Consider the following 14,573-nt stretch of genomic DNA (forward strand, 5'->3'; position numbering starts at 1 on the left):
TAACACTGATTAATAGTGATTTGCTGATAAAACTGAATAATAGTGATTTGCTGATAAAACTAAATAATAGTGATTTGCTGATAAAACTAAATGATAGTAATTTGCTGATAAAACAAAATAATAGTAATTTGCTGATAAAACTAAATAATAGTAATTTCCTGATAAAACTAAATAATAGTAATTTGATGATAAAACTAAATAATTGTAATTTGCTGATAAAACTAAATAATAGTAATTTGATGATAAAACTAAATAATAGTAATTTGCTGATAAAACTAAATAATAGTAATTTGCTTATAAAACTGAATAATAGTGATTTGCTGATAAAACTAAATAATAGTAATCTGCTGATAAAACTAAATAATAGTAATTTGATGTTAAAACTGAATAATAGTAATTTGCTGATAAAACTAAATAATAGTAATTTGATGATAAAACTAAATAATAGTGATTTGCTGATAAAACTAAATAATAGTAATTTGCTGATAAAACTAAATAATAGTAATTTGCTGATAAAACTAAATAATAGTAATTTGCTGATAAAACTGAATAATAGTAATTTGCTGATAAAACTAAATAATAGTAATTTGATGATAAAAATAAATAATAGTAATTTGCTGATAAAACTAAATAATAGTGATTTGCTGATAAAACTAAATAATAGTAATCTGCCGATAAAACTAAATAATAGTAATTTGATGATAAAACTAAATAATAGTGATTTGCTTTTAAAACTAAATAATAGTGATTTGCTTTTAAAACAAAATAATAGTGATTTGCTTTTAAAACAAAATAATAGTGATTTGCTGATAAAACTAAATAATAGTAATTTGATGCTAAAACTGAATAATAGTGATTTGCTTTTAAAACTAAATAATAGTGATTTGCTGATAAAACTAAATAATAGTAATTTGCTGATAAAACTAAATAATAGTAATTTGCTGATAAAACTAAATAATAGTAATTTGCTGATAAAACTAAATAATAGTGATTTGCTGATAAAATTAAATAATAGTGATTTGCCGATAAAACTAAATAATAGTAATTTGCTGATAAAACTAAATAATAGTAATTTGCTGATAAAACTAAATAATAGTAATTTGCTGATAAAACTAAATCATAGTAATTTGCTAATAAAACTAAATAATAGTGATTTGCTGATAAAACTAAATAATAGTGATTTGCTGATAAAACTAAATAATAGTAATTTGCTGATAAAACAAATAATAGTAATTTGCTGATAAAACTAAATAATAGTAATTTGCTGATAAAACTAAATAATAGTAATTTGCTGATAAAACTAAATAATAGTAATTTGCTGATAACACTAAATAATAGTGATTTGCTGATAAAACAAAATAATAGTGATTTGCTGATACAACTAAATAATAGTAATTTGCTTATAAAACTAAATAATAGTAATTTGATGATAAAACAAAATAATAGTAATTTGCTGATAAAACTAAATAATAGTGATTTGCTGATAAAACTAAATAATAGTAATCTGCTGATAAAACTAAATAATCGTAATTTGATGTTAAAACTGAATAATAGTAATTTGCTGATAAAACTACATAATAGTAATTTGATGATAAAACTAAATAATAGTAATTTGCTGATAAAACTAAATAATAGTAATTTGATGATAAAACTAAATAATAGTAATTTGCTGATAAAACTAAATAATAGTAATTTGCTGATAAAACAAAATAATAGTGATTTACTGATAAAACTAAATAATAGTAATTTGCTTTTAAAACTAAATAATAGTGATTTGCTGATAAAACTAAATAATAGTAATTCGATGTTAAAACTGAATAATAGTAATTTGCTGATAAAACTAAATAATAGTGATTTGCTGATAAAACTAAATGATAGTAATTTGCTGATAAAACTAAATAATAGTAATTTGATGATAAAACTGAATAATAGTAATTTGCTGATCAAACTAAACAATAGTAATTTTCTGATAAAACTAAATAATAGTAATTTGCTGATAAAACTAAATAATAGTAATTTGATGTTAAAACTAAATAATAGTAATTTGATGATAAAACTGAATAATAGTAATTTGCTGATAAAACTAAATAATAGTAATTTGCTGATAAAACTAAATAATAGTAATTTGCTGATAAAACTAAATAATAGTAATTTGCTGATAAAACTAAATAATAGTAATTTGCTGATAAAACTAAATAATAGTAATTTGATGATAAAACTAAATAATAGTAATTTGCTGATAAAACTAAATAATAGTAATTTGATGATAAAACTAATTAATAGTGATTTGCTGATAAAACTAAATAATAGTGATTTGCTGATAAAACTAAATAATAGTAATCTGCTGATAAAACTAAATAATAGTAATTTGATGATAAAACTAAATAATAGTGATTTGCTTTTAAAACTAAATAATAGTGATTTGCTTTTAAAACTAAATAATAGTGATTTGCTGATAAAACTAAATAATAGTAATTTGATGTTAAAACTGAATAATAGTGATTTGCTTTTAAAACTAAATAATAGTGATTTGCTGATAAAACTAAATAATAGTAATTTGCTGATAAAACTAAATAATAGTAATTTGCTGATAAAACTAAATAATAGTAATTTGCTGATCAAACTAAATAATAGTGATTTGCTGATAAAACTAAATAATAGTGATTTGCTGATAAAACTAAATTATAGTAATTTGCTGATAAAACTAAATAATAGTGATTTGCTGATAAAACTAAATAATAGTAATTTGCTGATAAAACTAAATAATAGTAATTTGCTAATAAAACTAAATAATAGTGATTTGCTGATAAAACTAAATAATAGTAATTTGCTGATAAAACTAAATAATAGTAATTTGCTGATAAAACTAAATAATAGTAATTTGCTGATAAAACTAAATAATAGTAATTTGCTGATAAAACTAAATAATAGTAATTTCCTGATAAAACTAAATAATAGTAATTTGCTGATAAAACTAAATAATAGTAATTTGCTTATAAAACTGAATAATAGTGATTTGCTGATAAAACTAAATAATAGTAATCTGCTGATAAAACTAAATAATAGTAATTTGATGTTAAAACTGAATAATAGTGATTTGCTGATAAAACTAAATAATAGTAATTAGCTGATAAAACTAAATAATAGTAATTTGATGTTAAAACTAAATAATAGTAATTTGATGATAAAAATAAATAATAGTAATTTGCTGATAAAACTAAATAATAGTGATTTGCTGATAAAACTAAATAATAGTAATCTGCTGATAAAACTAAATAATAGTAATTTGATGATAAAACTAAATAATAGTGATTTGCTTTTAAAACTAAATAATAGTGATTTGCTTTTGAAACAAAATAATAGTGATTTGCTGATAAAACTAAATAATAGTAATTTGATGCTAAAACTGAATAATAGTGATTTGCTTTTAAAACTAAATAATAGTGATTTGCTGATAAAACTAAATAATAGTAATTTGCTGATAAAACTAAATAATAGTGATTTGCTGATAAAACTAAATAATAGTAATTTGCTGATAAAACAAATAATAGTAATTTGCTGATAAAACTAAATAATAGTAATTTGATGATAAAACTAAATAATAGTGATTTGCTTTTAAAACTAAATAATAGTGATTTGCTGATAAAACTAAATAATAGTGATTTGCTGATAAAACTAAATAATAGTAATTTGCTGAAAAAACTAAATAATAGTAATTTGCTGATAAAACTTAATAATAGTAATTTGCTGATAAAACTAAATAATAGTAATTTGATGATAAAACTGAATAATAGTGATTTGCTGATAAAACTAAATAATAGTAATTTGCTGATAAAACTAAATAATAGTAATTTAATGATAAAACTAAATAATAGTAATTTGCTGATAAAACTAAATAATAGTAATTTGCTGATAACACTGATTAATAGTGATTTGCTGATAAAACTGAATAATAGTGATTTGCTGATAAAACTAAATAATAGTGATTTGCTGATAAAACTAAATGATAGTAATTTGCTGATAAAACAAAATAATAGTAATTTGCTGATAAAACTAAATAATAGTAATTTCCTGATAAAACTAAATAATAGTAATTTGATGATAAAACTAAATAATTGTAATTTGCTGATAAAACTAAATAATAGTAATTTGATGATAAAACTAAATAATAGTAATTTGCTGATAAAACTAAATAATAGTAATTTGCTTATAAAACTGAATAATAGTGATTTGCTGATAAAACTAAATAATAGTAATCTGCTGATAAAACTAAATAATAGTAATTTGATGTTAAAACTGAATAATAGTAATTTGCTGATAAAACTAAATAATAGTAATTTGATGATAAAACTAAATAATAGTGATTTGCTGATAAAACTAAATAATAGTAATTTGCTGATAAAACTAAATAATAGTAATTTGCTGATAAAACTAAATAATAGTAATTTGCTGATAAAACTGAATAATAGTAATTTGCTGATAAAACTAAATAATAGTAATTTGATGATAAAAATAAATAATAGTAATTTGCTGATAAAACTAAATAATAGTGATTTGCTGATAAAACTAAATAATAGTAATCTGCCGATAAAACTAAATAATAGTAATTTGATGATAAAACTAAATAATAGTGATTTGCTTTTAAAACTAAATAATAGTGATTTGCTTTTAAAACAAAATAATAGTGATTTGCTTTTAAAACAAAATAATAGTGATTTGCTGATAAAACTAAATAATAGTAATTTGATGCTAAAACTGAATAATAGTGATTTGCTTTTAAAACTAAATAATAGTGATTTGCTGATAAAACTAAATAATAGTAATTTGCTGATAAAACTAAATAATAGTAATTTGCTGATAAAACTAAATAATAGTAATTTGCTGATAAAACTAAATAATAGTGATTTGCTGATAAAATTAAATAATAGTGATTTGCCGATAAAACTAAATAATAGTAATTTGCTGATAAAACTAAATAATAGTAATTTGCTGATAAAACTAAATAATAGTAATTTGCTGATAAAACTAAATCATAGTAATTTGCTAATAAAACTAAATAATAGTGATTTGCTGATAAAACTAAATAATAGTGATTTGCTGATAAAACTAAATAATAGTAATTTGCTGATAAAACAAATAATAGTAATTTGCTGATAAAACTAAATAATAGTAATTTGCTGATAAAACTAAATAATAGTAATTTGCTGATAAAACTAAATAATAGTAATTTGCTGATAACACTAAATAATAGTGATTTGCTGATAAAACAAAATAATAGTGATTTGCTGATACAACTAAATAATAGTAATTTGCTTATAAAACTAAATAATAGTAATTTGATGATAAAACAAAATAATAGTAATTTGCTGATAAAACTAAATAATAGTGATTTGCTGATAAAACTAAATAATAGTAATCTGCTGATAAAACTAAATAATCGTAATTTGATGTTAAAACTGAATAATAGTAATTTGCTGATAAAACTACATAATAGTAATTTGATGATAAAACTAAATAATAGTAATTTGCTGATAAAACTAAATAATAGTAATTTGATGATAAAACTAAATAATAGTAATTTGCTGATAAAACTAAATAATAGTAATTTGCTGATAAAACAAAATAATAGTGATTTACTGATAAAACTAAATAATAGTAATTTGCTTTTAAAACTAAATAATAGTGATTTGCTGATAAAACTAAATAATAGTAATTCGATGTTAAAACTGAATAATAGTAATTTGCTGATAAAACTAAATAATAGTGATTTGCTGATAAAACTAAATGATAGTAATTTGCTGATAAAACTAAATAATAGTAATTTGATGATAAAACTGAATAATAGTAATTTGCTGATCAAACTAAACAATAGTAATTTTCTGATAAAACTAAATAATAGTAATTTGCTGATAAAACTAAATAATAGTAATTTGATGTTAAAACTAAATAATAGTAATTTGATGATAAAACTGAATAATAGTAATTTGCTGATAAAACTAAATAATAGTAATTTGCTGATAAAACTAAATAATAGTAATTTGCTGATAAAACTAAATAATAGTAATTTGCTGATAAAACTAAATAATAGTAATTTGCTGATAAAACTAAATAATAGTAATTTGATGATAAAACTAAATAATAGTAATTTGCTGATAAAACTAAATAATAGTAATTTGATGATAAAACTAATTAATAGTGATTTGCTGATAAAACTAAATAATAGTGATTTGCTGATAAAACTAAATAATAGTAATCTGCTGATAAAACTAAATAATAGTAATTTGATGATAAAACTAAATAATAGTGATTTGCTTTTAAAACTAAATAATAGTGATTTGCTTTTAAAACTAAATAATAGTGATTTGCTGATAAAACTAAATAATAGTAATTTGATGTTAAAACTGAATAATAGTGATTTGCTTTTAAAACTAAATAATAGTGATTTGCTGATAAAACTAAATAATAGTAATTTGCTGATAAAACTAAATAATAGTAATTTGCTGATAAAACTAAATAATAGTAATTTGCTGATCAAACTAAATAATAGTGATTTGCTGATAAAACTAAATAATAGTGATTTGCTGATAAAACTAAATTATAGTAATTTGCTGATAAAACTAAATAATAGTGATTTGCTGATAAAACTAAATAATAGTAATTTGCTGATAAAACTAAATAATAGTAATTTGCTAATAAAACTAAATAATAGTGATTTGCTGATAAAACTAAATAATAGTAATTTGCTGATAAAACTAAATAATAGTAATTTGCTGATAAAACTAAATAATAGTAATTTGCTGATAAAACTAAATAATAGTAATTTGCTGATAAAACTAAATAATAGTAATTTCCTGATAAAACTAAATAATAGTAATTTGCTGATAAAACTAAATAATAGTAATTTGCTTATAAAACTGAATAATAGTGATTTGCTGATAAAACTAAATAATAGTAATCTGCTGATAAAACTAAATAATAGTAATTTGATGTTAAAACTGAATAATAGTGATTTGCTGATAAAACTAAATAATAGTAATTAGCTGATAAAACTAAATAATAGTAATTTGATGTTAAAACTAAATAATAGTAATTTGATGATAAAAATAAATAATAGTAATTTGCTGATAAAACTAAATAATAGTGATTTGCTGATAAAACTAAATAATAGTAATCTGCTGATAAAACTAAATAATAGTAATTTGATGATAAAACTAAATAATAGTGATTTGCTTTTAAAACTAAATAATAGTGATTTGCTTTTGAAACAAAATAATAGTGATTTGCTGATAAAACTAAATAATAGTAATTTGATGCTAAAACTGAATAATAGTGATTTGCTTTTAAAACTAAATAATAGTGATTTGCTGATAAAACTAAATAATAGTAATTTGCTGATAAAACTAAATAATAGTGATTTGCTGATAAAACTAAATAATAGTAATTTGCTGATAAAACAAATAATAGTAATTTGCTGATAAAACTAAATAATAGTAATTTGCTGATAAAACTAAATAATAGTAATTTGCTGATAAAACTAAATAATAGTAATTTGCTGATAACACTAAATAATAGTGATTTGCTGATAAAACAAAATAATAGTGATTTGCTGATACAACTAAATAATAGTAATTTGCTGATAAAACTAAATAATAGTAATTTGCTTATAAAACTAAATAATAGTAATTTGATGATAAAACTAAATAATAGTAATTTGCTGATAAAACTAAATAATAGTGATTTGCTGATAAAACTAAATAATAGTGATTTGCTGATAAAACTAAATAATAGTAATTTGATGTAAAAACTGAATAATAGTAATTTGCTGATAAAACTAAATAATAGTAATTTGATGATAAAACTAAATAATAGTAATTTGCTGATAAAACTAAATAATAGTAATTTGATGATAAAACTAAATAATAGTAATTTGCTGATAAAACTAAATAATAGTAATTTGCTGATAAAACAAAATAATAGTGATTTACTGATAAAACTAAATAATAGTAATTTGCTTTTAAAACTAAATAATAGTGATTTGCTGATGAAACTAAATAATAGTAATTCGATGTTAAAACTGAATAATAGTAATTTGCTGATAAAACTAAATAATAGTGATTTGCTGATAAAACTAAATGATAGTAATTTGCTGATAAAACTAAATAATAGTAATTTGATGATAAAACTGAATAATAGTAATTTGCTGATAAAACTAAACAATAGTAATTTTCTGATAAAACTAAATAATAGTAATTTGCTGATAAAACTAAATAATAGTAATTTGATGTTAAAACTAAATAATAGTAATTTGATGTTAAAACTGAATAATAGTAATTTGCTGATAAAACTAAATAATAGTAATTTGCTGATAAAACTAAATAATAGTAATTTGCTGATAAAACTAAATAATAGTAATTTGCTGATAAAACTAAATAATAGTAATTTGCTGATAAAACTAAATAATAGTAATTTGATGATAAAACTAAATAATAGTAATTTGCTGATAAAACTAAATAATAGTAATTTGATGATAAAACTAAATAATAGTCATTTGCTGATAAAACTAAATAATAGTGATTTGCTGATAAAACTAAATAATAGTAATCTGCTGATAAAACTAAATAATAGTAATTTGATGATAAAACTAAATAATAGTGATTTGCTTTTAAAACTAAATAATAGTGATTTGCTTTTAAAACTAAATTATAGTGATTTGCTCATAAAACTAAATAATAGTAATTTGATGTTAAAACTGAATAATAGTGATTTGCTTTTAAAACTAAATAATAGTGATTTGCTTTTAAAACTAAATAATAGTAATCTGCTGATAAAACTAAATAATAGTAATTTGCTGATAAAACTAAATAATAGTAATTTGCTGATCAAACTAAATAATAGTGATTTGCTGATAAAACTAAATAATAGTGATTTGCTGATAAAACTAAATAATAGTAATTTGCTGATAAAACTAAATAATTGTAATTTGCTGATAAAACTAAATAATAGTAATTTGCTGATAAAACTAAATAATAGTAATTTGCTAATAAAACTAAATAATAGTGATTTGCTGATAAAACTAAATAATAGTAATTTGCTGATAAAACTAAATAATAGTAATTTGCTGATAAAACTAAATAATAGTAATTTGCTGATAAAACTAAATAATAGTAATTTGCTGATAAAACTAAATAATAGTAATTTGCTGATAAAACTAAATAATAGTAATTTGCTGATAACACTAAATAATAGTGATTTGCTGATAAAACTAAATAATAGTGATTTGCTGATAAAACTAAATAATAGTAATTTACTGATAAAACTAAATAATAGTAATTTGCTTATAAAACTAAATAATAGTAATTTGATGATAAAACTAAATAATAGTAATTTGATGATAAAACTAAATAATAGTGATTTGCTGATAAAACTAAATAATAGTAATCTGCTGATAAAACTAAATAATAGTAATTTGATGTTAAAACTGAATAATAGTGATTTGCTGATAAAACTAAATTATAGTAATTAGCTGATAAAACTAAATAATAGTAATTTGATGATAAAACTAAATAATAGTAATTTGATGTTTAAACTAAATAATAGTGATTTGCTTTTAAAACTAAATAATAGTGATTTTCTGATAAAACTAAATAATAGTAATCTGCTGATAAAACTAAATAATAGTAATTTGATGTTTAAACTAAATAATAGTAATTTGCTGATAAAACTAAATAATAGTAATTTGATGTTAAAACTTAATAATAGTGATTTGCTTTTAAAACTAAATAATAGTGATTTGCTTTTAAAACTAAATAATAGTGATTTGCTGATAAAACTAAATAATAGTAATTTGATGTTTAAACTAAATAATAGTAATTTGCTGATAAAACTAAATAATAGTAATTTGATGATAAAACTAAATAATAGTAATTTAATGATAAAACTAAATAATAGTAATTTGCTGATAAAACTAAATAATAGTAATCTGCTGATAAAACTAAATAATAGTAATTTGATGTTTAAACTAAATAATAGTGATTTGCTTTTAAAACTAAATAATAGTGATTTGCTGATAAAACTAAATAATAGTAATTTGATGTTAAAACTGAATAATAGTGATTTGCTTTTAAAACTAAATAATAGTAATTTGATGATAAAACTGAACAACTACTACTAGACATTTTAAAAAACTTTTTATTCAGCAAACAATTGAATTTTCGTATTCAAAATTTGTGAATTAAATGCAATTATCTATTTTTTCAAGACATTAGTGCTTTGCTAATACAACTAAGCAAACGGAAACGCTACTACTACTACTACTGCTACTACTATTACTATCAGTGTGGCATGCAAATACTGCACTATTCATGGCTAAGTTACAATACAAGACTACAGGGTTGAACAATAAAATTTTCGCGCTGGAAAAGACATGATTCCATTTCCGTTTTATTAAAACCGATTTTCGTTTTTTTTGTTGCCTACCATCTACTCGTTAGCAAGTTGTGTACGAATGCCAAGAGTGATAAGAGCGTTCGATCATGTCTAAAAGTGACACAATGTTCAACAAGTGAGATCAGAGATGCGCCGCTGTACAACTCATGCTCTCTACCAATCCAAGTTAAGACAACAGGACCATTGTCAGCACCCTCAACATGCATCGCTGGATTGCCACAAATAACAGAGACGTACCCAGGGTGATGAAAACAAAGTTTCCGGCCACGCTTATCGTCTTTGGTGTGGTTTCAAGTGAGAGCCACATCATGCCATCTTGCATCTTTGAAGCCAGCTTAAAAGTCAACACCAAAGTGTACCTGGATGTGCTGATCCACTGGTGAAATCAGGTGGCCGATGGAAGACCCTGAGTGTGGCAGCAGGACCCAACGCCGACCCATGTCCAAAGAGACCCAAGCTTGGTTTCAATAAGAGTGCTACAACTTTGTACCTTTCTCTCTGTGTCCCCTCCTCCTTCGACCTGAACCTGCTGGACTATTTTGTTTGATCATATGTGGAGAACATCATCAACATGACCTCCCACAACACCAAAGTCAGCCTGATCGCCGCCATCCGCCAAGCTTCTGCCAGCGCTTGTGGAAAATACATACTCTCAGTTCGGGACTAGTATCAAGGTGGCGATTGAGGCTGTTACATAATCAAGTTACCTGAATTGATTTTTTCAATAAAAATTTTATAATAAAACTGTAGTGTTGTCTTCTTTAGTGCGACACTTTATTGTTCCACCATGTATTAATGATGATTTGGTGCCACAGTTCATGGAAATGTTTTTCCTTGCAAGGATTTAATAAAAATAAAAAGTGAACTGCCATTTTGCTAACATGTCAGCCAATGAAAACGCATTCTTCTTCTTTTATTCGTTTAACATCCCCTTGCCCAAAAGTCAGATGGGTTTTCATATTTTGTAAACTCACTTCCCAACCCTCACAGTTCAGTAGGTCAACTGTTTCTAAATTCTAATCTGTACGATCGTGTCTAATTACTTGCTTCCAAATGTTCTTTGGCCAATCTTCCTGCGATTCAAAACATCCTTCCACAACGGTTTATCAATGAGGATGCTCCACATGACAATACAACGATAACCGATTCCTCCTTACGATAACCGCTATACTGTGCTCATCTAGTGTTCTCAGCAAATCCTTCATACTTAATTATTTTATTTTTAAAGAGATTTTTTTTTTTACTTGGGGGTGACCATTTATCAAGACCTGGAAGCCACTCTAGAATAAGGGTTAAGTGTTAGGTAGATGGTGAGACAACATGATCAGTTATGGTGGAACTTAAGTAGAGCGAGATTATTTAAGAGGATGACACAACAATAGCTTATTCACATTAGATTTGAAGATTACCATGTTATAGTAAGCTGGGAAGCAGCCACACGGTATTGTCTTCCACAGACAGACAGTTCTATAAAATGAAGTCTGCTCATGAAATCTTTTAGGTTTAGGCGCAGATATAGAGTGAGGGAAGATAAACTTGCAACATCTCTTCTGTGAGAAGGAGGAGTATGAAGGCAAAAAGGTCCTCATTAAATTTTGAACACGATTTTGTACAAAATGTCAAGGCAGGAAATGGTATTCTTAGGAGATCCACCCCAGATGTGGTAAGAGTACTCCATCTTAGGATGTTTTGACTCTTGTACAGGTAGAAGAATGCGTCAGGAGTCAGATACTTTCGGAGTGATAGAATGATCCAATCATTTCTCCAATGATTTTGGCAACAGATCTGATGTAGGTCTTCCATTTCAGGTCAGGGGTAAAGGTCAGGCACAGAAGATTGTTGAAGCTGGTGACTTCATCAAGGCAAGAGCTATTCATTTTAATTGGGGCAAAATGGACGTATGAGCATTGGTGGTGAAAAGATAGAAGCTTGGTTTTGGATACATTATATGTAACCAGACATTTTTTACCCTATTGTATCACATGCTCCAGGACGGACGAGAAAGTGGATTTAGTTCTTTCTAAATGCAAGAACTTAAACACTTCATCTTAGGAAGTTTTTTACTTTTGTACAGAAAATTGCGTTGGGAGTGAGATAATTTCAAGAGCGATAGAATGATCCAACAATTTTAGCAACGGATCTGATAAAGGTATTCCATTTCATATCAAGGATCAAGGTCAGTTCCAGAAGTTTTTTTAACAGGTGCTTCCTTAAGATGAGAGCTGCTCATTTCAACTGGGGCCAAGTGGGGATATGAGCATTGGTGGCGAAAAATGTGATTTGTGAGGTCGTTGATGAAGATCAGGAAACGAGTTGGACCCAGGATGGATACCTGAGTCATGCTAGTGAAGTGAGCTTCGGATTTCTGCCCATCAACAACTGCTTTAATAAACCTTTCATATAGAAATGAGTATGTTTGAAAGGACATTTCCATTTTGTAGCTGGAAAGTTTATGAAGTAGATCTTATGCGAAATTCTATCAAATGCCTTAGATATGTCAAGAGCTTTTGCTCTAAAAACGAAACCTTCATCAATAGATTCATTGATCCTGTCTGATATTACCGTCAGCACATCAGCAATTGATTTCTTAGAACGGAAACCATATTGTATTTCACTAAATTTGTTGTATTTGCTGAGCTGGTTAACTATTTATCACAGATTCAATCAACTTACTCATGATGCACAGAAGGCTGAGTGGTATATATTAAGATGCCAAGGACTAACCCACCACATTTTTAAATACTGGGCAGTTTATTGAGGTTTTCTAAGGTGTTGGGAAGAATCTTTACTTAAGGCACTATTTGAAAAACTTGATTAGTATAAGAGCTACTTCCGGTTGAAGTTTTTTGTGCACAATGGTTGGAATGATGTCAAAACTAGTTGCTTTGCTGGAATCAACTTTATTGATAAATCTGGAAACATCTTGAACAGATATATGAATGTTGCTCAAAGTATTATCAGTCTTGGGAGGAATTCGAGAGGGTTGGGCGGTCATTATAATGCAGGGTGGAGTTTAATGCGAATTCTTAGTAAAGAGTTTTTCTTTGTTAGATGCTGACATAATCACCTCAGGTCTGTTGATGATGGTTGAGATAGAAGTCAAGCATCTGTACCAAAACTTGTGGGAACTTAGCCTCTGCTCAGCTACTTTACACTTAACAGTTTGACCAAAAGACACTCGTGTATTCTATAACGTTTTTGTAGTAGTTGCTAGTTGTCCCCAACTCTTCGATCGGAATGTTAGATTGATGTTATCACTTAGTAATTGGATTTAGCATTTGGCTTTGCCCAGATCCCGAATTTGGGTGTGTGCAATACGTCTGATATTTCCTGGTGTCGTCTATCACTTATGCAACACAGTAATAACAGTTACACACATAAATCTTTTGCAGTTAGTGATCCAGAACTTATCATTTTTACCAACAGTTAAAGTCATTTCTTTCCAGAGTTATGGTGCTGCCAAAAGTTTTCATTTTTCACCAAAAATATTCATAAGAACAAAACAAGAAAAAAAATCAAATCAAATCTGTACTTACATTCTCTGTCAACAACATACATGATCCGAAAACGTTGTCCGTGTGTGGCATTACTTGATTGAAACAGAATCGAAGCTTCGTTGGTTTCAGTGATATATGTTGTTCGATTTTTACGGCCACACATTTTGATAATTAATGGAGAATTCCAATAACCGCCATTCAGTATTTTCAAAGACTCTTGCTCACAATTGGTGTTATTTGTCAAATTCAGTTCCATTATGGTAATCTACAAAGAATGGACAAATGAAAAGTTTATTATTAGCAAAGAAAACTGAGACACTGAGTTTCAAATAACTCGACACTGTGAGATTGCGTCGTGCCATATTCATTTTACAAAAGCTCACAACTATATGTAACTATTGTATTTCAGACTATTGGCCTAACAGTTGCTATTTATATTTGGATTCCATTCTGCTCGCTAAATTTGGCTTATCAGATTTATTGCTATCTACAGTTTTTTACATATTTGTTTGTTTGTTTGTTTGTTTTTTTTTTGCTTGTTCTCCCACTATGTTTTTTTTTTGCTTGTTCTCCCACTATGTTTTATGTCTTATGAATATAATTTATTTTGCTTCGTTTTTCTTTTAGAAA

The 14,573-nt window shown here is 24.8% G+C and overlaps 1 protein-coding gene across 1 annotated transcript in view; it reads right to left on the minus strand.

Annotated features, from left to right (window-relative positions):
• The window catches only part of LOC145257981 (cubilin-like), a 146,929-nt gene extending 132,730 nt beyond the window's left edge, over positions 1–14,199 (minus strand). The window contains exon 1 of the mRNA XM_080115705.1: positions 13,983–14,199. Within this exon, the coding sequence (XP_079971831.1) occupies positions 13,983–14,199 (217 nt within the window). The remainder of the gene's footprint in view (positions 1–13,982) is intronic.
• Positions 14,200–14,573: the final 374 nt, after the last annotated feature.

Source organism: Euprymna scolopes, chromosome 33, assembly GCF_053919585.1.
Source record: "Euprymna scolopes isolate OS-2025 chromosome 33, ASM5391958v1, whole genome shotgun sequence".
NCBI classification, from domain to species: domain Eukaryota; kingdom Metazoa; phylum Mollusca; class Cephalopoda; order Sepiida; family Sepiolidae; genus Euprymna; species Euprymna scolopes.